At 36.3% G+C, this 26,366-nt stretch overlaps 1 protein-coding gene across 2 annotated transcripts in view; it reads left to right on the forward strand.

Annotated features, from left to right (window-relative positions):
- LOC145684238 (uncharacterized) overlaps window positions 1-26,366 on the forward strand; it is a 172,515-nt gene that overhangs the window by 127,966 nt on the left and 18,183 nt on the right. The window contains exons 5-8 of one of the 2 annotated variants that reach the window (XM_081756341.1): window positions 5,949-6,134; window positions 11,477-11,579; window positions 19,580-19,711; window positions 24,508-24,881. In XM_081756341.1, coding sequence (XP_081612467.1) covers window positions 5,949-6,134; window positions 11,477-11,579; window positions 19,580-19,711; window positions 24,508-24,881 — 795 coding nt within the window. The remainder of the gene's footprint in view (window positions 1-5,948; window positions 6,135-11,476; window positions 11,580-19,579; window positions 19,712-24,507; window positions 24,882-26,366) is intronic. The other variant, XM_081756342.1, reaches the window with a different exon arrangement.

Consider the following 26,366-nt stretch of genomic DNA (forward strand, 5'->3'; position numbering starts at 1 on the left):
AATTTGGCAAAGTTTTTAGCCTCCTGGGACTATATAGAAAATTTCCAAAAGTGAATATTTTCCATTTTTAGCAGCTTTAAAGAGACAAAAAACTGTGTAATTTAAATAGACTTTTTGGATGTACAAAATCTCATATTTTAGGTACCGTAATTGAAATCGGAATAAAAACTAGGAATTTTGGTATGTTAGTAGGTTTATGAGGCGCGAGGCCGTAGGATGAGAAATTTTGTATCTGGCGACAAATTCCCACCTACTTAAAACTAAACTGATTATATAAACATTTAATTTTGCCAATTGCCAAGTTCATAAAGAAATTGAAAATCACAGCAACTGGGTAAGTAAGAAAATGCTAATCCAAATGTCAATTGAAAGAAACGGAAGTCTTTTAAGTAAATATTGGCAGCAACGCATTCTAATTTTCCAACTTGGTCAAAAGTTAGCAGGGTTGGAAAAAATACAGTTTTTTTTTTAAAAAAAAAGAACAAAACGCGTGTTTAAAACATGAAAAAAGTGTTTAAAATGTTTTAAAGATGTTTTAAAAAACACACAAAAAAGTAAAAGTACATGTTTTAAACATTTTGAACAGTTTAAAATATTATTTTAAACATATTTCAAAATCGTGTAATCACGTATTTATTAAGACTTTTTGCTCTTTCAACCGATCTTTTCATTTATTTTATTCTCTTTAAGACTACACAGTGTTGGGTACAGAACATTTCCGTATAGATTAGTAATTTTCAACTTATTTCATATAACGACCCCTTTTATTACATCCTCTTGCCAGTGACTCTCATACAGTAAGTATTTTCTTGGATATAGTAAGCTTTTAAGGTAGATTTTAAAATTTACCAACTATAGAGATTTCACACAATCTATCAATATACATGGCAAAACAAAAGTCCTCACCATCCTTGTGCGTTGACAACGGGTTGAGGGAGAATGATGAATCTTGGAAGTGGTCTGACACATCAGATGGTGCTATCAAGCATCATGGCGAACATCTGTGCTTAGTATTCGAAATTTCAAATGCAAATGGTGTCATGTTACATGAGGGCTAGAATTTTACCAGAAATGCTGTTGTGCGGTTATTTTAACCATAAAGAAAATCATTTCGAGTTACCGCTTCTAAAAGTTTTGTAGTTATGCCTTTAGGGGCTAAGCTAGCGTTTCGTGGAGGCGGGTGAGATTTTTGTTGCAAAATTTGATTACTACTTCATAACACTGGTGCTAATAAAATTATTTTTATAATAATAGGGCTACGTTTTCGAAAAGTAATGTTTGAAGCACACTTCATATTGTGCTAACTTTATATTTTCTGCAAGTCTATGTAATTGGTTGTTTTTTGAGTCAAAAATTTATTGACGAAAGGTAATATTTGGGGCGTTCAGAGTACAATAGATCCAAATCCATTTTCAATAAACTTCAGTTTTCCTCAGCAAATGAATTCTATTTCAAAAAATAATACTTCGCAGTCAAGAATCCAAAACAAATGTAACTAAAACCATGCGAAAAGGCGTGGGATAGTTTCATATGACAGCCGCTAGTAAGGGCGTCAGTGGAACAGGAGGGCAACCACCCTCATCCGCACCCTGCATTTCAGATTTTGGGGACGGTAAGACAGTTTTAGAAATCTTTTGATAAGCAAAGTCCAACAGAATAAGCCTGAGGTAATTACACCGAATAAATACGAAGAACATACAGATGATTAAAACTGGGAAGTTGCTTAGGTCCAATTTCCTGAATTTTAAGCAGGCCCGAAACTCGAAAGTAGAGCCACCTTTGAAATCCTTGGGTAAAAAAATTATACAAGAAAGCAATATAGGCCTATAGCTCCTTACGGCCAATGATCAAAATCCGTATTTATTCGGTGCAAGGACTTCAATTTTTAAATGTTGGACTTTGCTAAGCAAAATGTTTCTAAATCTGCATTACTGCCCCAAAAATCTGAAATTCAGGGTAGAAGACGGATGATTTCTAAACGAACGCCCCTATCTAGCGGCAATCATACAAAATTCTAGATTCCTTTTTTTCAGGTAGTTTTTCTTTCTTTCATCTCGGATTCGTGGTTGTGAAAATATGACATTTTACGTCGATGTATTCTTTTGGACACATTCTGCATTTATGTAACGTAATTATGCATCATTGACTATGACATTCGGAGCTTGACTTGTTAATCATTCCAACGCTGCAACATACACAATACAAGTATAATGTTAATATCTTAAATGTATGAGCAAGGAGGGGGAAGGGAAAATTAGCTCTCCTCCCCATTCCGTCAACGCCCTTGTCTAGCGGTTGTCCTATGAAACTCTAGTCCACACGCTTTCCCGTGGTTTTTGTTTCATTTATTTCATACCCTATGCTACGAAGATATTACGTTTGCTGAGCAAAAGTGAACCTTTCTGAAAATGAACTTGGGTCCCTTGTGCTCTAAATGTTGAGTTGAAGCCAAATTTATCCTGCAACCCAAGTTTGTTCGAAACATATAAAATTAGTTTGTTTAGTTTGATTGATTACATCTTGCATCAGTAGCAAGGCTATATTAGACAGGGCTTTTTGTTTAAAGTGGGATCTGACCCACTAATTTTGAAATTTTACGTGGGATCGCAGTCAAAATCTATACAGCAAATTCCGACGCCTCGTGTCTCTATCCTCAAAAATTAATGTTAAAAGACTGAATATTGCACCCTGTAGCGTGGTACATACATACAAACAAACAAATTGAGATCAAATTGTCCCAGACCTTGACGTTCAGCACTAACGTTATAATAAGTATCACACTTGGTTAGTTACGTGATCGACTGCCATACCTTGCGTTTCTCACCTGGTCTCTTCATACAAGCTATGCCAAGTTGTAAAGTTTCAAAGAAAATTTAGAACTGTGGTGGGGAAGAGGTACGAAATAAAATTTTCATAATATAATGAAAAAGATATTGTTGATACAAAATTAGTTGTTACCTGAAGTTTCCAGTTGCATCTCAGCCACACCACTGACGTTAGATTCATCAGAAGCAATTTTCGGATCAACATTTTTACCATTTGTTTGGGTTTCCATTTTTACCAAGCATTGCATTTTTTATAATGATTTTCGTTCTTGGAACTAAACCACCCATTTCTTTCTTACACGTTTTGTGACTAACTCGTTTGATCGTTTACTTACCTGATTGAGTTTGAGTTACTCTAATAAATTTGTATCAAATCATGTCCTTCTTTTCTTCACGCATAATCCATGTTAAACGATTCCATGTTGTACGGAGACAGAACTAACATGTACTGTACAAACGAATGCTTGCGATATTTTAATTTCAGAACCTCAACGTCGCAATGAATACAACACAACAGTTTGTTTCCGTGATAATTATTTTATTTATTTTTTAATATCAGTTCTATAAGTAGTCCAACCTTCGACTACGACACTTTCTCGCAAGTTAACTGAGAAGCATTTAAACAATACAATATACGTTAAAAATAAGGGGGAAAAGAGACAAAATAAATTGTAGATCACCACATTGACCTGCTGTAGCCACGAGAAATCAAACCATTCACATGGGAATAAAATAGTCTTCTGATTGGGGAGCACTTTTGGACAGTTCTCTTGCTCTGGAAGATTTCTTTTTTTTACGAACATAAAATAAAATGCAAATAAACATATGTTTAAGACAAGTCTTCAAAATAAACGTGTTTAAAACAAAATGTTTAAAACATAAACAAAATTTGTTTTAAACAAAATCAATTGTTAAAAAAAAGTTTTAATCATTTGTTTTAAATATTTTGTTTTAAACAAAACAACCCTGGAAGTTAGTAAATTTGGGACGAAGCCCAAACTAGCAAAAACTTGAACTAATTACATGAACCTTCGATTGTGCCACCTGCAAAGTCTATAAAAGAAGTGACAATTCACAGCAACTAGGTAACTAAGAAAATGTTAAGCTAAGTCAATTGAACTTAACGGCAATCTTCTGAACAAGGAATTTGCCAACTTGATCAGAAGTAGTGGCTTTTGGGGGGAGGATTCTCCTTTCTCCCTGCTGAGACAAGACTTAGCTTTTTTGGTCCTCCTGAATAAGTCATAGTCCCCCAAGAAAAACTTCCTGGGTACACCCCTGTATGATTATTTAATTATATTTGTCACTATTTTATTTCTCAGTTTCGTATCTATGCACTTTCGATCGTACGCAGTTTCGACCGTACGCAGTTTCGATCCTACGCAGTTTCGATCCTACGCAGTTTCGACGCTACGCAGTTCGATCGTACGCAGTTTCGACGCTACGCAGTTTCGACCGTACGCAGTTTCGGTCGTATACAGTTTTGATCCTACTCCGATTTTTCCCCATATAACTTCAAAAAAATACTATTACTTAATATTCTGTGATTATAAAATAATTGTTTTTTTATTGTTCGATCATAAGACCTTATCTGTTTTCGATCCTACGCCGGTTTTAGTTTCGATCGTACGCAGTTTCGATCGTACGCAGTTTCGATCGTACGCAGTTTCGATCGTACGCAGTTTCGGTCGTACGCAGTTTCGATGCTACGCAGTTTCGATCCTACGCATGTAACCCAAAGTAACTGCCTCCGTTTCTTAAAGCCACAGTTAATTAACATGTAATTTTTATTTATTTAACTTGGACAGACTACAAATTTAATTATTTTTATCTAATCTTGACACGTCTTCTTTTGTGAAAGAATCGTACTTTTTCTTTTCTTATAGACAATCACTTCATTGTTTTGGAAACCTTTTATGGACATAATTTACCGTTTGTCGATTGAAACTTATGTTAGGTTACGTTGTTTGAATATCGATTTGTAATTTGGGAAAGGTTAAGACGTGTAATTTGAATACGTAGATAGGCGTACAGTTGGTAGAGTAATATTTTAAGATACCGTTTTACAAATCATCATCATTCTGCCCTTATTGGCAGGTCACTTTTTGCAACTGAGAAGCTTCCATCCTCCACGGTCTTCCGCTAACCTCTTCGTCTTCACGTATGATTTTTCTGTTTTTATATTGTCCATCAATTGTAGCCTCGTTCACCCTCTCCCTCTCTTTCCTGCCATCATAACCTCTAGCACGTCCCTCTTCCTTCTTAGCCAATGTCCAACCAGTTCTTCTTCCTCTTCTCAATATCATCTAAAAGTGTTCTTTTCTCCCCCACCATTTCTAACACCCACTCATTCGTTTTCCGCTCGACTCAACTAATTCTTTCCATCCTTCCCCACACTCACATTTCGAATGCTTCCAGACGTTTTTCATCACTTTTACGTAATGTCCACGTCTCCACCCCATACAGTACAACACTCCACACGAAGCATTTTATGAGTCTTTTCCTCAACTCTCTATTCAAGATCCCACAAAACAGAATTTTCTTCCTCCTAAAGACTTCTTTCGCCATTCCTATCCTTGCTTTTATTTCACATTTGCACTTTATGTCCTTACTAAGAATACTACCCAGATATCAAAACTATTCACTTGTTCTATTTTCTCCCCTCCCACTTTTATATTTGACACTTATCCCTTCGTTCCAATCACCATGGCTTTTGTCTTTCTAACATTTATTTTCATCCCATATTCTTCAAAGCCCTTCCTCAAGTTTTCTAATATCCTATTGATTTTCTTTTCAGATTCTGCAACAAGCGCCGTATCGTCTGCAAATCTTATACATCTAATCTTTACAAATAAGAAACTAATAATACTAATCAGGTTTTATATGAACTTATCAATGATGTATCCTGTATCGCTGTTCCGTTGCTCATAGTTTCGGTAATTTCCAATCTTTTCTTGTAAAAAGGAGGCTCCACAATGTCACTTGTACTATTAATGTATATTCTTTTCGTAGTCTTAATGTTTTGTTATAAGAATTTTGCATTAATATAATCGTGAGAAGAGAATTTTAGCTTGAGTTCAGTGTACGAAATACGATTCACATGTATTTTTATATTTCTTCAAGAATCAGTCCGGCCTCCCTCTTCTCGTCCTGGCAAGAAACGTCCTGCTCCAGGCATTCCCGCTACTCCTGGCCAGGGCAATCCCGGAAAAGCGAGATCGTCGCCAGGATCCAGTAGACAGAGTGGGGACAATACAAGCCAATATTCACCTTTGAAAGTGGAGCATCCATATGATCGTGTGAAGAAGAGTAAGTGAAATATTTATGTTGCTCTTTGTGGAATGTAAATACAGTTAGAATAAATTTGTAAATAAATAGTCGTTACTTACGACTAAGTTATTGCAATTTTTACTGTACTATTCACTAATAGTTAAAGAACTTGAAATGTCCAAAGTAGGATGTATTTGCTATTCTTAATCGTTCAATATTTACGGTATATCATATACTGCAACACATAGAGTCACCAGTGAAAATGCAGAACCTCCCTATACACGATTTCCAAATGAAATGATCTAATTGAGTATAGTTCTCTTTGCCATACAAATAATGTAAACCTCGACAAAGAATGATGAATACAATCCAAAGTTATTACAGAAGAGCCTGTAGAGAAGTGTGTAATGACTTTTTTTCGGCAGTAGTTCCATTGTATGTTCTACGAAAAATTCCAAAGCGTTCTTGAATTTAGATCTTCCAGTTTTTAGAGTCCTTTGAATAGTTATATAATAGCGCTTGATCTACACTTGAGATTACCACTATTGAATGGCCGAGAACAACAACAACAGTAACAACAAAAGTTGCCCCTCCTCTTTCTCTGTTGTAATCTATGACTAGACACAGTGGCGGATCCAGAGGGGCGATCGCCACCCGCCTCCCCCCAGAAGAGGAAAGTTTTTTTAAAAAAAATTATATATAAATAAAACCCATTCCAGAGTTTAGAGCTCTTAAAAGTACCTCTAAGTAGCAGTATTACAACCCACTGCCCCCCAGAAGTCCGTCCTAGGTCCGCCCCTGACTAGACATCAGATTTTTTGTCACTTAATGTTCATGAAACATGCATGCAGCTATGCTGTTAAATGTGTTAAAATATGCAATTAGTATGCACTAACAATGCAATAAAGAAGAGCATTTTCAAACATGTAGCAAAGTTCTGACAAAGTTTAGTAAGTGAAATATTACATCAAAAATGTACTTCACCTTAGGGACTTCGTTTCAAGATTTATTTTCATAATATTTACGGTTGATATACTCCTGACTTTTTAAAACACACATATATTATGAAATTAAAATAGACACAACGATATGAGAACATGAATTCTAATTTCTCTTTGCAATTGTATATTTTAGAGTACGTTTACTTTACATGAATTAATACGAGCCGTACTTTCCTACATGTTTTCACTTAAAAAAAATAAGGATTTACTCCTTGCTTTAATTAGTCTCACATATCACGACATGCTTCTCTACATTCTTTGGTGTCAGTTAGTAACGTTTGTAGCCAGAAAATGGTCTCTCAATATCAACAGATTGGACAATATCTATAGACAAGAGGAAGTTCAGTATCTACAGATGGTGATCAGAGAAATGGAAACACCTGTAGTTGGCAACACGTCAGATGTATGGGTTGGCAGTGGTGTCGTGGCGCCCGCAGCGCCGGACCGCTGGTGGTGGTGTGTTAGGTCGATCTCCATACTACGTCAGGCGCAGTGGAACAGCAGTGTCCAGTGGCTGCAGCAGACGGAGGTAGTGTAAAATGGGAGACCTCTCAGATTTTCAGAGGGCAAATTGTTGGTGCGCGGTTATGTGGAGTGAGTGTGACGGCAGTGGATACTGTGTTAGGTGTGTCGCGTGGGACGGTGTCGAAGGTGATGACGGCCTACACAACACACGGGAAAACCACATCGGGGAAGCGGAACAGTGGGCGGAAGAAAATCATGAGTGACAGGTCACGCTGGGTATTAAAGCGCATTGTCACGCAGAACCGTCGTGTCACTGCGGAGCAAGTGACGGAGGAACTCAATCAGCACCTCCCCCACCCTGTTTTGACAATCACAGTCCGCCGCGAATTACATGACATGAACTTACGGGGTCGTGTTGCACGGGCCAAACCGCTCATCAGGGACCATAACGCTTTTGCACGCCGCAAATGGTGCCGCGACCATGCAACTTGGACCGTTGAGGACTGGAAACGTGTGATATGGTCGGATGAGTCATCCTTCACCCTATTCCCAACCACGGGCCGTGTTTATGTGTGGAGAACGCCCAAAGAAGCTTATGATCTGCAGTGTCTCCGCCCAACTGTGAAACATGGCGGCGGCTCGGTGATGCTGTGGGCCGCCATATCATGGTTTTCATTGGGTCCTGTGGTCACACTTAGCGGACGAATCACTGCCAACGATTATGTCGCAATTTTAGGAGACCACTTGCATCCTATGGTCCGGATGTTGTTCCCGGACAATGACGCCATCTTCCAGGATGATAATGCACTCATTCACACAGCTGGCGTTGTTGCAGTGTGGTTTGAGTAACATCGGGATGAAGTTCAACACCTCCCCTGGCCCGCCCAATCCCCAGATCTCAACATAATTGAACATCTGTGGTCCGTCTTGGAAACACGACTCCGGCGACGATTTCCACATCCATCCTCTCTCACAGAACTGGCCGATGCCCTGCACGAGGAATGGTGTAAAATTCCACTTGCTACCATTCACGACCTCTATGCCTCCATCCCACGTCGCATCAAGGCTGTTCTGAAGGCGAAAGGTGGCCCGACACCATATTAATCTGTTAAGTTGCAATTTCGTTCAGGTGTTTCCATTTTTCTGATCACCATCTGTATATTTTCTGGCAAGTTGAAACTTAACTCTTGAAAGTATTTTTCCGTTGCTTCAATTGCTTTGTAGTCGGATTTTCTGCAAGAACGTCCGTCAATTTCTTTTCCACAGAGCGCCCAAATTTACGAGGAACCGACTGGAGCTCGTGCTTGAACTTCATCAACTAGAAGTAAGCATTTACAGAGCACAATTCCTCGCGTCTCTTGTTTCTGAGTTGATCTCGACACGATATTAGAATAATTCTTTATCAAATTTCTCTTAATGTCTTGGCAATCGTAAGCGTTTTTGCTCTGCTGATTGGCGCTAACAATATTGGTCCTCCATAAACCAGACATTCTTCCCTCGTCCCAAGCAAAAAGCCATTCTGTAGCATAGACGTTTAAATGCATTGAAAATGCAAACTAAAACTGGATTTGTTGCATACTATAAGCATATGTCTGAAATAAAAGTAACTTATAGAATATGCTAAAGATGCTCTTAAGCACTAATATATGCATTAACCTTTGAAATACGCAATTATATGCACTATAAAACTTCAAATTCAAGCTATATTATTGTTGATAGTAATCCCTACTAAGTTTAACAGAGATACATATAAGCAATATGCATTTGCGTAAAAATCCGATATCTAACTATGATTATATTTATTGTCTGTATTTGACTAAAGATTATACACAGTCGGGAGGGAACACTTCTGTAGCCTAGCGACTAACTCACTGCCTTTAGCTGCTTCTGCTTACAAAGCATCTCGGGTAAAAACTCGAGTACTAATTCGGATCATACTAATATACGTCCCATTCTTCATACCTTAAAAATATAAAATGAAAAAATGCAATTACAAGATACACGATTGATATTTAATTTATTAACAACTATCTCAGAAAACTTTAAGTTTTTGAGTTCTTTGGAGCAGTGTAAAATGTTTATTGTGCTTATAAACAAAGTTGGCCAGAATATGTCTTTCCACAGGGTGTTAAAAAAATGTGTCACAATATTTTGGGGACAGATTCCTCACATCAAAATAAGAAAGAAAAAAAAAAGTTCATGTGGACTTGTGCTCAAAAGTGGATAGTTACGGAGTTCTAGGGTGCCGAAAACTGAAACGAGTGAATTTTAAAACTCCATGGCTCCACTACTATGGGAGCTATCGTAGTCGGGTCAAGACATCACTGAGGAACTGGTATGTGAACTATCCAAATATCCATGTTTAAGAATGCTCCAGTACTTGCACACCAATTTTTAAAGAAGTATATGGAGAGTGATCAAGTACTCCCAAACAGCCTCTCTAAAAATGATTGTGCAAGTACCGGACGTTCTGAAAGATGAATATTTGGATAGTTCACATACCAGTTCCTCAGTGATGTCTTGACCGGACTACGATCAGATCAGTAGTGGAACTGTGGACCTTTTAAAGTTAATTTTTTCACGTTTTCGGCACCCTAGAACTACGAAACTGTGCACTTTCGACCACTGGTCCATATGAACTTTTTGCTTATTTTGATGGGAGAGATCTATTCGCAAAATATTGTGAGAAATTTTTGTAACACTTTGTGTACTATTCCCTATCTTTTCTACTCTCCTTTTTCTATACACTCTGTTGACAAGCTATTCGAGATTCAAATGCTAATTTGTACATTTAGGTCTTAGGGTTGCCAACACTGGAGCATAAAAAAACCGACACCCCATCAAAATTCCCTATGATATAGGTTTAAGTGTAAAGTATCTCTGTTCGGACCAATCTATGGGAAGGAAATGTACTATCGTGAACAAAAGTGCATTAACACCTGCATTCTGCATATTCTTAGTACATTCACTAATAAGCTTAATAGATACATTGTGCTAAAAATGAGAAACTGAAGTCGGTATTAGTCATTTTATTGTATTTATCAGTAACTTGCCACTTTAAAATTATCGAAACAGATGAACCAAAGTATATTAATCTTTACGTGACAACTTTGGATTTGGAAAATGAAATTTATTCTTTAAACGTATACTTCAACTACAGGAAATTGCTTTACGAAGTCCTTTTTCACTCTCAATAAATGTATAAAATTCCTTACAAGTAAATTTCAAATTTTCCCTGATACAGTCCCTGTTATCTCTTTAAAATTATCTAAATACATGAACAAAATGTATTAATAATTGATAGATGGTGAAAGGTGACAGTTTTGGATTTACGGAATGAAAGTTACTTTTTAAATTTATACTTCTAACTAGATGAAATTGTTTCGAACTAGATACGAATTTGAAAAAACCGGTCATAAAGGGGCTGGTAAGAAGTTTGTACCGGTCACCGGCTTTAATCAAAATAACAGCAATATTTCCGGCCAGGCCGATGAAAAACCGGCCAGTTGGCAACCCTATTAGGTCTTCAGTGTTAATATAGTACCTCTTATTTTAATTTTTATCTGACCATGCTTGAGTTTCTTTATCCTAAGAGATGTAAAGCACTAAACTACCAGAAGAAAATTCAAGAATAAAAAAATAAATAAATAAATAATAATAAAAAAAACCCTAGATGACTGACTTCGTAATTGCAGATTATTTTCAGGATAACCAGCTGGGTAATTCCGCGTAATCGTTACAAGACTCAGCACCTTCTGATAAAAGACAAATCAAGACTTTTTCGTTACTTAGAAAAAGTCTTGAAATTTGTTTACAGGTGATCCAGGTAGTTGAATACCTGATGATAGATTCGTTGTAGCATGGAGTAAAGGATTTGCATTATTTTTGTAGTAACACTAAAATTGAATATTTCAGGTGAAAATCCGTACGCGCAGGTAAAAACTGACGAAGACATGGAGACAGACACCGAGAATTGTGACCTTTCGCAGGAGTATGGGGAGAGAAGAGGATCTATTAGGTAAGACAACATTCACTTTACTGTGTAATAATTCAGTTCTTGAGTATAATTATATAGAAGTTGGTGGTGGTGATACTGTAGAGCACATTTGTAGATAATTTCTGTTTCTACTTTCTGCTTAAACAGTGTAGGAACTTTCTCTTATTTTTACTCCCACAAAGCATTTGCACTTGTGCACTGTATTTTTCTTGTTCCGTAGACTCAGTTTGAAAAGACAAAAAGTAAAACATACTGATGGGCGTTAGAGCAAAAGTCTCCACTTTTTTTGTAGATTTGCATTGCCGGCATTGGTGCGAGAAATCCGGGGTCGATTCTAGATGGAAACCTTTATGATTTGGATCCCACATCAAACCGCTCATCTCATATAGACTTCTGTTGGAAAGAGAGGCATTAATTAAACCGGAAAACAACGACTAAAAAATGTACTTTCCAGAGCTAGCCATTCTAATCTTGGTTTAATTTTTCGTAGTAGCACCAAGCAAATGCTACCTTCGTTGGAAGCCTGAAGCATTAGAGACAGCAAGGTAAACGCAAACGCGGTTAATTTTTGTGAGCGGACAGGCGAATTGCAGAACTGTGAGAGGCAGGTCGAACTATTTTCTACCTTTATTAGTGGCCAATGCGTATTTTAAAATTGTATTATTATTATTGTAGTTTTTCACTTTATTTGATTGATGAGTTACACAGTTTGGTGTGTGTGTGCACGCTATCACAGTTCATTAAGAGGACGTATTCGGATTGATGTACTCTTGGTGTAGTGGTGCTTAAGAGGGAACTGAAGAGTAGATACAGTGGGTATGGATTGAGAGCTTCGATTCAATACGGGCAATAAACACTTCATGTGGTATGCATCTCGGGTCGGTATTTTTTTTTTCCCAAGGCACAATAATTAGATATAAATGACAGATACATTAATGCAGCTTGTAACCATATTTGCGTTACGCCACTTTGTATTTTGATTACTTTCGAGATTCTTTTCTATTCTTCCTAAATCTTCGAAAAATGGCGCATCCGTACGGGTGGGAAAGGACAACTCAAAAGCCGGTTCCCCACAACTGAATTCTAGTGATAGGTACTACCACATTGAATATGGAAAAGGATACGTAACATTCAAATATAGTCGCTACTGAAATCCATGTAATGTATTGCAACATTAATAATAGGATAGAAATTTTTGTAAAATAATACTTGACTATCAATCAATTTAGATTGAACAATATATTTAACGTTCAAATGGTTGTTGAACAAAATTACATATAAAACAATTCAACAAAATGATATATTTAATTTTTAAAAGCAAACCACTATTTTGACCCGATTAAATGTTAAGTTACTGACCAATCAAATGTATTTACTATTCTTCCCCGTAAGCAGCTATCTCGTTGTAACTCGTAACAGCATGTCTGGTAATATGGCAAAAATTTAATGGTTTCAAACGTTAAGCTTGCAAAAGTTACCGGCAATGACATATATTCGACGACTTTTCCCACTTTCATATGTTTAATCACTTAAACAACATTCGAAGTTATTATATATATTAATCCCAATTCAATTAAGAATGCAGTAATTAGGCTATAACAGTACCCTACATAACCACAGTAGCGGACAGTAAAATTGTTATTCCTCCCAGGGTACATTCCAGCACAACTATGAGCGCCTATAAAGGAAACCCATCACTTGTACCCGAAAATGCCACCGAAGCACTAACAACAACAAAAAAAAAATACAAGGATCGAAAAAGCTTTCTCTGTGCATAAGAAAATACTCAAAATATTAATCCACATATTACTTTACCGGTAACTAATAATCATATATTATATTATGTTACAAGCTATATAGGTAGAAGCTTCATGCGCATATGAAACTTTTAATTTATTATTAATAATGGAGAACTCCATAAGGAAATCAATTGTTAATACAATAAATTATTGAAGCCTCAACTGGTACAGCTGCATTAACTTAGTCGTTTACATCGAACTGTTGTCCCATTTTTCCCAAGAAATTTTAGAGATCCCGAGATGGAAAATCTATCCAGAAAGAAACTGAAGTTTTAAAATTTAGGATGGCACAGAGAAACGAGAAGATTTGAATTTACGTATAAATCATTAATAAGGACAGGAAAATATGCATTTAATAATGGAGATGCATGTACAGAGTATGCTATTAGTGACTTCGTTAACTCGATATTTACATGTCACTTTATTTCTTGAAAACTATATCAGAAAGATGTGTTCCATTTCGCTGTACAGACTCCTGTGTAATACTCGATGCTTCATGTTTCGAGAAATGCTAGTAATTTCTTCTTTAGTCTCATAGTTTACCTTTGATTGCAGAAAGTTTTCTATGCACTTTTTTTTCGAGATGTCTTAACAGATTCACCACAAAAGGTACGACAAACACTGAGTTCAGGGGATCCCGAAAGCCATGAAATGTTACCGTTACGTAAAGTGACTCGCCTTTCAGTAAATACATGTTCTATACCACTACAATGCTCCATCATTATTGAATGGTAAAACCTTTTCAGTAATGTCGCATTGATCTCGAACAAATGCTGACGCTACAATGTTACTAATCGTACATTCAAAATCTCCCGCTTTCCTGCGCCACTCTATGTAATGCTACTTATCGTTTGTGGAAGTTATTCAGATATATTTCCTTCAAAATAATTCCCTCTATTGTTAGTTCAGCCATCATCTCCAGCTCTTCTTTCACTGCTGGAACACACTTTTTAGGAGTAGCTTGGAGGTCCTGTAGTGATTTATATATATTAATATAATATCATTTCTGCTATAAATTAAAAACGCCGACCTTTTAGAATGAATTTCAAGTTGTGAAATAGAAAGAAGTCTGCAGATGCCAGATTACACGAGTAGAGTGTTTGGGATGTAGTTCGTATTATTCTTCGCCAAAATCTCTGTAATGAAGAGCATGGAATGGCTAAGAGCATTGTAATAATGCAGCATACAGTTTTCTAAATTTCCAGTCCCTTCTTCACAGCTTTCCTCAAACATATCACCACTTGTGAGTAATACTTTTTGTTGGGGGTAAGCGGTTAGCATACGCGCCTTTGGCGTGGGAGACCCGGGTTCGATTCCCGGCGGGAGGTCATGTGGTTCGGATTCCACGTTAATCAGAGGTCCACGTCTCATATAGCCTCGCTGCTGAAAGGGACGTTAAATTCAAAATCAACTCAACTTTTTGTTGGGGGGTTTGATCACATGGAACGTATTCATAATGAACAACACCTCGAAAATTAAAGAAAATAAAAAAAAATTACTTCAGTGTTTAAGCGACTTTGCTGTGCTTTTTCTGAGTATCGGCGGAGATTTCCCCACCCATTGGGATGATTATGTCTTTGTTTCAACGTCATAGCCATAGATCCAAATTTCGTCACCTGTTTTAATGTTTTTCAACAAGCTGTCATTTTCATTGGCACGATTATCTTCACAGATTTCCAGATGTGTGTGTTTTTTTTGTTCATTTGTTAGCAACAGTGGAGTGAATTGTGCAGCAACACGATGCATGTTTGATTTTTCAGCTAAGATCACATGACTGGACGATTTACTGACTTTCTACTTCCTCACCTATTTCGCTAACGGTCAAAAGACTATTTTTCCGTATAACATCGAACAGTTTCTGAACGAGAACACCACCACATGATGCTGATGGACGTCCAGGTTTTGCCTCGTCTTCGATGAATGTTCTTTCTTTAAAACGCTGAAACCCTTTATAACACTGGGTACCACATATACATTTTTCCCCGTGCATTTTCTGCAATATTTCCAAGCTTCTGTAAATGTCTTGCCTAGTTTGAAATAGAATTTGATGCACACATGTTGAGCTTTCAAAATCTTCGTTTTCGTAATACCGCCAAATCGCTACAAGTACGAAACATAACTTCATTCTAACGCTCGTAGTCTCACAATGCCACAAGGCAAGATGATGTAATTACCGTTGAAATGCTTGGGAAGAATCCCGTTGCACGGCGCTGGCAAGCAGAAAGTCGAGGATATTTTCGTTGATTTTTTTTTCCAAAATTTGGTTTCTTTCTGGACAGACCTCGTATATAATGAAAAATGTTTATGACCCATGTCAAATCGAAGTTATTAATCTATACCAGCTGTATCCACTTCTGCTTCTTCGTAAATCATCTTCGCACTTTTCCAAAATATTGGGTTTCGATGCACATAAGATCTTCGATTGAAAGCCGTAGCTGTTGAAATTGTTAGATCGCGTAAAGATGTAAATGAAGTGGGAGGGGAAGAACGGCAACCTATAACTTCTCATTGAAGTGTTTTGGATCAAAAGATCCAATATATTTCAATCAAAAATTTTCTTGTACGCCTGATATCTGGAGAACTACATATAGTGTAGCCAAACCCAAACTAAGGGGCCGCGGAGGCTCAGTGGTAGAGCGTTCACCACTGGGTTCGATCCCAGCCCCCGCCAAGTGAACTTTGTGGTGGGCAAACACCGTGTGCGTGGGTTTCCTCGGGGTTCTCCCGTTTCCTCCCACTTTCTTCATTCCACCATTTCATTCATTACTCATCATCACCGCCTCCTTCAGCCTAACCGGCATAACCGTAGGACGTAAAGCTCAAAGATTTCATTTCATTTTCAAACCCAAACTATCACTTAACTCGGTATGGTATGCTTATTCCGTAGAAAATACGAAAACTCGATTTAGAGGCCGTTCAAAACTTTTTTTTTTTTTTTTGTGGCCCCTGATCCAAAAATTAATTATGGGCCAAGATCGCAATCTTTCGATCCATTTTTTTTTATTATTATTTTCCCTAAAATTCTTGTTTTAATTACAAAGCGAAGTGACAGCAGAATCGATACATATAGAAAAAAATATATTGATGTACAATAATTATCCCGTGTTCGTGTAGTTACAGGTCCAAAATAGTACGCTTAGTAACGGGCAAGGGATAGAAATTAATAACATTAACCAGCATTAAATTTAAATTTTTAACCATTGCATCGGGACATTTTGAAACTGCATTCGTATATTATAATTGTTATACTTTGTATGTGATTGATCAATTTTCCACCTTATCTACCGTTTGGAATTCGCAGATGAAAAATCTGCATTTCACGTTGTGCTTTGGAGAGTGATAACACCTACAGTTCACTTTTTGGTAGAGTTACAATAAAATAACATTAAAATGTTTCAAATTTTCATTTTTTTTTTTTAAATCTCCTTTTTGGAGGAAAGAAAAATAGCTTTTCTCTCAGTAATGCTTCTTACATCACAAACTTCAAAAAGAAGAGAATGCAACTATATCTAGGGTCTTTCGAAGGTGAGTGAGCACATATTGAACAAGAATAAACAATTACTTTTTTTTTATCAAAAAACTTGTACTCTTCGTTGTTGTTTTTTTTCCTCTTCGTGTGGAAATTTTGATGATACTTTTATATGGGTATTAAACATCTTTTTTTCCCTCTTTCTTTGTAAGTGCTAACAGCTATTTTGTCTATTATTTTTTTAAAAATTGTTTTTTAAGTTGTTAAGTTGAAGGGTGCTTTCTGTATTTTTAACTTCCTTTGTAATGAGCCGATTCTTAATTCTCAGTTTTTTAAAGTAACTTCGCGGCTTCGTCAGATCTGGAGCTAAGGAGAACCACTATTGGTTCTGTGAAGTTTGACATTTCTGTCACGCTAATCTTTTCTAAACGTAAGAGGTAGAATAAGACTGTTTTGAAATTCGGAAGCTCGTTGTTAAAGCTAAATGCGAAAGATATATTGCTAAAATTTTTATTAGCACCATCCCAAAAATACTAGTTCTCTTCACCCCCATTTCAATGGAAATAGTAATAATAATAATATCGAACAATAATTCAGATATGCTGAGGATAATCGGAAAATGCTTTTCCTGATTAAAAAATATGTTTAAGTATGAACTCTTTTCTAGAACTGTAAAATCAATCAGTGTAGTCAGTTCCGTTTGCAAGCGATATTTTGTGATCTAGAGGCGATGGAATGGAATAAAGCAAGTTGACAGTGTTCAATTATTCATGAATCCACGAGGAATGTAATCCGCAAAACCATCGACCACACTTTATATGCCTTATCACTACTGTCTTGTATCAAAACTAGGTTTGCTGCCTTTTCCATACTCTGTGTGAGTAATTTACTAAAAATCCTAGCATTAAACTGTGAAGTCACACGCATCCAGTTGGAAACGATTGGTTTCATTAATTCATTAATTCGTAACAGTGAAGAAAAGAGTAGGGTGATATCTTTTGCGTTTATCGATAAAATAACTATTTTTTCAAGCGGCTTACATTAACAATGGCTTCCTTTAAATGTTGTGTGTTCTAGTCATTAGGTACCGTACTAGCCCAAATATAAGGCACACACTTCAAATTTCAATTAAAAAAAAATAAGGATGCATCTTATATTCGCAAACTTAAACAAAAGTTATAACACTTCGTCGTATCGTATGCTATAATACAACAATGACATTGTACAGGGTGGTCCAGAAGTGGCGTGTAGTGTCTAGCAGTATAGTGTTAATTATGGTAGAATGTCTGTACACAGTTACCTTGAACTCTTATGAGTCTTAAGAGTGGTCCGGAAGCACCAGCGCACTTCACGATTCACGTGCGTAATTACCTGAATCAGACGTTTCCAGGCCGCTGGATTAGAGGAGGTTGTGCATCTTCACCAGCTCCCTTTGTCTGGCCTCCAAGAAATCCTGGTCTGACTACACTAGACTATGCTCTTTTGGGTTTTCATAAAGCAACAAGTAAAAACACTCGATATCACACAACGCAGGAATTACGAGCAGCTGTGGAATACAGCTTCACCCTCGTGACTCCGGAGTATATCTGCAAAATATCTACGAGAACTTGGCGCAGAATTCAGCGATGGATGGTGATTATACCAATGTTTATGACTCTTAAGACTCTTAAAACTTCAAGGTAACTGTGTACAGACATTCTACCATAACTGACACTATACTGTTAAAACTAAAGGGGAAGGGTACGCCCACTTCTGGACCACCCTGTAGACACTTGCTTCACTGTAGATATCGTAATGTTACGCACTGTAGCATTGTTGAAACAACAATGCTACTACTGTTGAACGGAGACTGAAAATATTTAAAAACAAGATCCTAAGACGAATATTCGGACCCAAGAGTAACGGGAATGGGAAATGGTGGAAAGTTCATAACGAAGAATTGCATAATTTATACCGTTTACCGAACATTGTTAGAATCATCAAGTCTGGGAGGCTCAGGTGGGCAGGTCATGTAGCCAGAATGAAAGAAATTAAGAACGCTTTCAAAGTTTTAACCGGAAATCCAATCGGAAAACGACCATGAGGAAGACGTATGCGTAGATGGGAGGACAATATTAAGATGGATCTCGCAGAAACTGGATCCAGTTGGCTAAGGACAGAAATCAATGGAGAGCTTTTGTGAACGCAGCATTGATTCCGCAGGCCATAGAGTTAGTTAGTTAGTAGCACTGTTGAAGCTACCGGCATTCTTGATAACATACTCTGTGAATTTACCGTTAAGGTTGCGTTCGTTATTCTCGAAGCCTCACCGGTATTCATTTCTACTGAAATGGAACTTCCGGTTTGTCACCAGTATGAGCGATCGTTTAAAGGACAAACGATTATCAAGCCTGCCATAAAATAAAACATTTAGTTATCTAATTTTATTTTCCTGAATATGTCGGTAAACAATTGCCTATATTTTAATTTCTTCCTCTCGGTTTATGTTCGGGTATCGTCTTTTTACCACGTTGTTTCAAATTTCAGAGTGCGACTATATGGGGCTAATACGGTATATGTCTCATACGAAGGCTTGAAGATTAATTATTATAGTTTTGATCCAAATCTGCATACTTATCTTGAAAGTGGACTACACAATGTAGAATTAGAATCGGCCCATTCTTTTTTCTCTCGAAAGTTCTTTTATTATCTGATGCTTGCTAGTGTAGTTGGGACTGGGTCTATTATGCTGAAGCTTCCGTATTTCTGTCTAGCATTCTTAGTCTTGGTATGGGTATGGAATCATCTTTGAACTGTTCGAGATGGAATACACCACACAGTTTCGGAAGAGCTTGGGACATAGGTATTACCAAAGACGAGAGTGGATCCCAGCCTATGATAGCCAGGTGAGTTTGAACCGTGGCGGTGAAATCGCAGATGATGATTAGTGTATTTTCGTGGTTTGGCTGCTGTCCTTTCGTTTCATGCAGGACAGTTTATCTAACTGAAAGCATGATTTAGCAAGCGTGCTTGCAAATTGTTGTTTGGAATTGTTGTATGCTCTTTCCGTATGATAATTTTGCGTCCACTTGATAATTTTCTGCTTCTCCATTGACCAAATAAAGTTTCTAGTACAGATTCCCAGTTTTTGTATGTTTAGCATCCTCCCTTTCTCTCTATCCTTTGTTTGTAATTAATTCCCTTCTGAAAACACAATTTTGAGCTGTTAGCAGATTTGGCTTTTCTGTATACAATTTTCATCTGTACTGACAGCCAAGCATATTGCAACTGGCTTGCGAATGCAGAAATTGCAATAATATTTTCAGTAAAACCAATGATATTTCGCTGAAAACAATGTACACTCATGTCCAAAATTATTGTCGCAAGTCTATAAGTATGTTCTAGGAATATAATTTGATAACGAATTCGCCCAGTATTTCTTATAATGTTAGTATGTGTATAATCGGCAAAGACATGTATGTGGCACATCTAATGTCAAAAGAGCAGTAAATAAGAACAATAAAACGAAAATACAGCTTTCTTCTTCATTCAATAACATTTTGTTTTACTCATTCTAATTTTCGTATTTATAATTCTTTTCTTATGAAATTTACCACAAATATACATTTCCCGATTATACACATAGTATCAGTATTAAAAGTACCCTGTAACATCATTATCAAATTATATTCTTACAAAAAGACAGTTATAGATATGCGACAATTATTTTGGACATGAGTGCACATATACGTGTAAACTAGCAGTAAAACAAATGTGCGTTCGGAAAGTTAGGTATCAGGTTGCCACTGGGGAACACATTCTGATAAACTGATCTAAAACACGTTATGTTTTCGTCCTTTATTAATTTTTTCGTGAAAAATCCAGAATATTATACAGGGTAGCCCATAATTATGTATGTGAAGTTTCAAAGATTGCGGTATAGAAACTAGCAACATAACTTGAACATAAAATTGAACATAAACTCATTACTCTCATATAAAATTGAACATAAACTCATTACCCTCATATAAAATTGAACATAAACTCATTACTCTCATATAAAATTGAACATAAACTCATTACTCTCATATAAAATTGAACATAAACTCATTACTCTCATATAAAATTGAACATAAATTCATTACTCTCATATAAAATTGAACATAAACTCATTACTCTCATATAAAATTGAACATAAACTCATTACTCTCATATAAAATTGAACATAAACTCATTACTCTCATATAAAATTGAACATAAAATTCATTACTCTCATATAAAATTGAACATAAACTCATTACTCTCATATAAAATTGAACATAAAATTCATTACTCTCATATAAAATTGAACATAAATTCATTACTCTCATATAAAATTGAACATAAACTCATTACTCTCATATAAAATTGAACATAAAATTCATTACTCTCATATAAAATTGAACATAAATTCATTACTCTCATATAAAATTGAACATAAACTCATTACTCTCATATAAAATTGAACATAAACTCATTACTCTCATACCTTTCCTTACAAGAATTTTAATCTCTGTTCTCCATGCCATGGTCCACTAATACATCATCCAAATCGATACAAGCTTGTAGACGAAGAGCATCGTTGGCACAAGCAGTTTGACAGACCCGTAGTGGTATCCTATGGAACCCTTCTGTGATAGCTTCCCGTAGTTCGGCCAAATTGCGTATGTGATGTTGATACACCTTGTCCTTTAAAACACCCCATAAGAAAAGGTCAGGTGGTGTTAAATCTGGAGATCGAGCTGGCCACTCCTCAGATCCACATCGACCGATCCATCGGTTCGGGAGTGTTTCGTTCAGCAACTCTCGCCATTGGTATGACATTGTGGACCGTTATCCCCACTCTCAGGCTACACAGTGTTGCCATATCGAAACATTTTGTCCAGAATTACAAATACTACAATCAGTCAACCATCGTATACAAAATTATGGGTCACCCTGTATATCGTACGAATTCAACCGAAATCACCACATGTAAATCAAACTTTGTATGATGGTAGACTTTGACAACCTTAGTACCAATATCAAGTATTATAGTGTGTAGGCTTTTCATTCCCGAGTTAACATCTTCAAAGTGAGAGTTACATTTTCGAAAACATTATTTTAACCCCCCCCCCCCAAAAAAAAATATATCTGAATCAAATTTGGCATATGATGGACTTTAACCTGGTATACAATTTTTGAAATATTATGGCAGGTTTTGTGCAGGCTTTTGGTTCTCGACGTATGAACTCTCAAATTTTGGATTTGCACTTTAATGACATTTTCGTAAAACAATTTTAATAAAGATTTGCTTTAAAAATCCGTGAAGGACGACATTCTCACAATTGAGAAACTCATACTGGTCAAATGAGTCAAGTAGATTTGCTTAAAAATCAATGAAGGACGACTTTTTGCGCAGTTGGAAAGCTCACATTAGTCAAATGACTAGCATACTATTATGTTGTAGGTATGAAGTAACATCAATATCGAAAAGTTTAATTATGTAGGTAGTGGAGCAACGACATCGTGGAAGAAGTGAAGGATATGGCTTTTCTTCATCAAGTCTGTTGTAGTGACTAGAAAGCCACTCGAATGGATGTTTCAGTTATACATTTGCAACATTACACAAAAGAAGGATAACATATTGTTGTTGTTATGTTTTATATATATATATATATATATATATATATATATGGAAAATAAAACTTTTCATTTCATGGTTTTAAATAGCAGAGTATTTCGCTAACAAAAAGTTCTTTAGTTGTGAAAGCAATCTAATAGGGAATAAAGAAATTGCACTAAGTTAAAGAGCAAACTTGACAATTTAAGACCTCCCCGTAATGCTCGCACTCAGCGATTTCAAATTTGCTTCAAGCGACGGTAGTTCACTGCAGATAGAACATTACAGATCCAAAAATTGTTTTAGAAAAATTTCTTCCCCCCAGATATGTTCTTAGGCTAAAGGGAAATGATAATACAAAAATTTATGGAATGAGAATACGGTAGAAAATGGGAAAAGTCCGAGAAAACTCACGAATACGATTTAACATTTCTCTGTAAGGTTTTTAGGATACGTGTCATGTGTTTTTGATTCTCAACCGATGATCATTTGTTTTGACTCTGAGAAGACCGACAACAAGATCAGCGAAAATTATCATTGGTTGAGAATTTAAACCACATGACATATAACGTAAAAACCGTAGATAGAAATGTTGAACTCTCATCGTGAAAGTATAAAACAACGAATCACGATTACGATGTTGTTCACCAAATACTCATTTAACCTGAGATCGAACCACGGACCCCTTCCACCAGAGATGAATGCTCTATTACTGAATCACCTTACAGTCTCCAGTAAAACTGGATGTCATTTCCCTATATATATATTTTCGCTTAACTAATAATTCATGAACCAATTCGCTATTTAAATGGAGTTTCCAGTAACCTGTAGAGAATTATATCTACCGCATGTTAAAGAAACTTGAACTCAAATTGATCTATTCTTTCTGAAGTTACTGATAAGATTAGATGAAGGAGGGTATGCAGTTTCGCTAGCATAAACGTTTCTTATTAGTGCGTATGCAGTTATTAAACGAATTCATACGGCGAATATGAGGGAATTAGTGGAATCTAGAAAGTCACTGCAATTATAATGTTAGTAGTAATATTTAAATTATATATGGTTTATTTTATTTGAAAGATGAAAGTTAGACTTAGGATTCAATAAAAAAAAAAGTTTTTGATCACATTGTAAGTTATAGATTCGTCATAGACCAATATCGAATACATATTTTGATTTTTTCAGAATACTATTATTTCCTGAGACTTACGTAATAATTAATATTTTTATATCCCCTCGCCGCTAGTTTCAGTTGCTTTCTGAAGCACTGGATAGTCATGTTCGTTTGATTTTAAATTTTTTTAAAAATGTTTATAGCTCTTTACATTTATCACTGTCTGCATGTTGACCTTAGTCTACACGGCTGCACTTCAAGACCCCACTTCCGACAATTTTCAAACAAATACACATCTTTTTCAAATACTGATCATAATCTCAATACAATGCATGGTGTTATTCTAGTTGCATGTTCTGGTGCATGTATTGCGATTATATATATATATGTCATGCCACTGATTTGTGTGTAAAAACAGACTATAATGTATGTGACTTTAATTTATATCAGTTTCTCTTAGTGGTATTTGCACAGTATAGTTTCGGAATTGATGTTGAAAAAACTTAAATACTGGTTAGCTTTTCAAAAATTGTGTCGATATTATTTTAACAAAAACAGCATGCAAAAATCATGTAATGTGTGAACATCATTATCAGAGTTCATTGTTCGATGCTTGGTCGCACGTTTTCAACAGGAAGCTGGACTATAATCATAGCACTCAGAAAAAAAAAAAAAAAAAAAAAAAAAAAAAAAAAAAATCAGTCTATATTTGATATATTGAGATATTTTGACGTACTACAATTTTTTAAATGTACTTTTCCTGGATTCAAATTTTTACTGGTTTTTGCTAAAGAAATTGTGTGTTCTCTGTAACAGAATGGCATGCAAGATGATATTTTTGTAAATATTTTGACAAAATTGATCATAATCCTGCACATTTTTACGTTCTGTTTCTAATAGTTATCAATCCTACGTATACTTATATCTTGTGCTCTTTATTACTTTAGGACAGAAGATGTGACTAGCCTGCATCAGTCAATGTCGAGTGGCGTAAGCACCAGCGAAGATTCCCCACGACCAATGTCCTCTCAATCAAATAATCCTGTACCGCCCCCAAGATCACGTGGCACTCGGAAATCCTCTTCCCATAATTCCTTAGTATCCCCAACTTCAGTTGCTGCTCTACCTGGTAGCATAGAATCGAATGATGATGACAGTCCTTCCTCGGTTCCTGATATCCCAGCAGCCACTGCAATTGCCGGTGGTATCTCTGCCAATCAGGATCTCCCTTATATGACACCGCCGATTCCCAGAGATACACCGCCTCCTGTGTTCCCTAATCAGCAAACCAACTTCAGTGGCGATTCACAAGATTCTAACAGTAAGTTTTTAATTAATTTCGACAACAAATATAAGGTGACTCTTCAAGTGCAGTATTTGTTTTAAAATTAGTTAATTAACTCTATGACTTCGGATTCGGCATGTGCAATCCCGGAGAAAGAAATGCCCACCAGTAAATCGTACCCTATTTCAGCAATCTACCTTTCTCAGATATTCCTTTATATGGTTTCAGTAGGCTTTACGGAAAGTCACAAACGATAAAAATTATAATTTTCTCGGTACAAGCTAAAGGAAGAGAACTTACCTGAATGATACTAATTAAATATTACATTGGGTAAGTTCTCTTCTCTTATTTTGTACCGACAAAATTTTGATTTTTACCGGTTGTGACTTCTTTCAAGGGTACTAGTGATTCTTTTCGTATCTTTATACTAGTCTACTCGAAGACTTTTAACCTAGATATCTTTCAGTCAACGACTCTCTAACTTAACCATCGTACAGGAAGTTATTTATGTATAGTTACTTTATATACTGTAATGGAACTTAAAACTATTGTGAGATGTTTGTAACTGTTTTTCTGTTCTTTGGGTATACAGGGTGGATCAAAAGTCACGAAGGGGCTATAACTGTGAATAACTATTCTTTTTATTATTATTATTATTATTATTTATTTATTTATTTATTTATCATTAGTTTCCATTGATATTTCACAGACTTCAAGACCAAGGATGGGAGATTGTTTACACGTATGTGTGGATTATAATCTCACGTAGGTCTCCGCCATTATGGGTCTCACAGATACGGGTCCTATTTAGCACATTATTCATGACAAGGGTCAACACTTCTGGTCCAAGTGCCCTATTTCTGCACAACATTGTCCTTGAGTTTCTGTATTGTTTGTGGTTTGTTCACTTACGTTTTGTCCTTCAAATTGCCACAAATGACAATATGCGTGCAGAAATACGGGCATTCGGACCAGAAGTGTTGAACTCTTATCATGAATCATGTGCTACACATTGCAGGTGTCTGCGAGGCCCATAATGGCGGACACTTATCTGAGATTATATTCCATACATAAGTGTAAACAATCTGCATCCTTGGTCCTTTAAGTCTGTGAAATATCAATGGAATCTAATAATAACTTTTTTAAAAAAGTTATTCACAGTTATAATAACCCCTTTGTGACTTTTCACACATCCTGTATATGCAATCATGTTCAAATTACTATCCACTTTTCCAGAAGGAGTTGTATACTTCTAACAATAGGGGCACAGGGACTTACAAATAGTGGTAGAACATTCATGTGCAGTTATTTCCAAGTGAATGGCCTGTGACGTCACATTTTCTACTCAGTTTTTCATTAAACCACACGTAGAGAACAAGGAACAAACATCAAATATGGCGTAGAAAGCTGCTGCTGTGATGATACGCAGTTAAGAACATCGATGGTCTGTGAATGGTTTTGCAGACACTGTTAATGGACCTATGATACTATCCCTCCTTTGCTCCACATATTTCTCACAGC

Source organism: Thermobia domestica, chromosome 4, assembly GCF_964235325.1.
Source record: "Thermobia domestica chromosome 4, izTheDome1.hap1.1, whole genome shotgun sequence".
Classification (NCBI taxonomy): Eukaryota; Metazoa; Arthropoda; class Insecta; order Zygentoma; family Lepismatidae; genus Thermobia; species Thermobia domestica.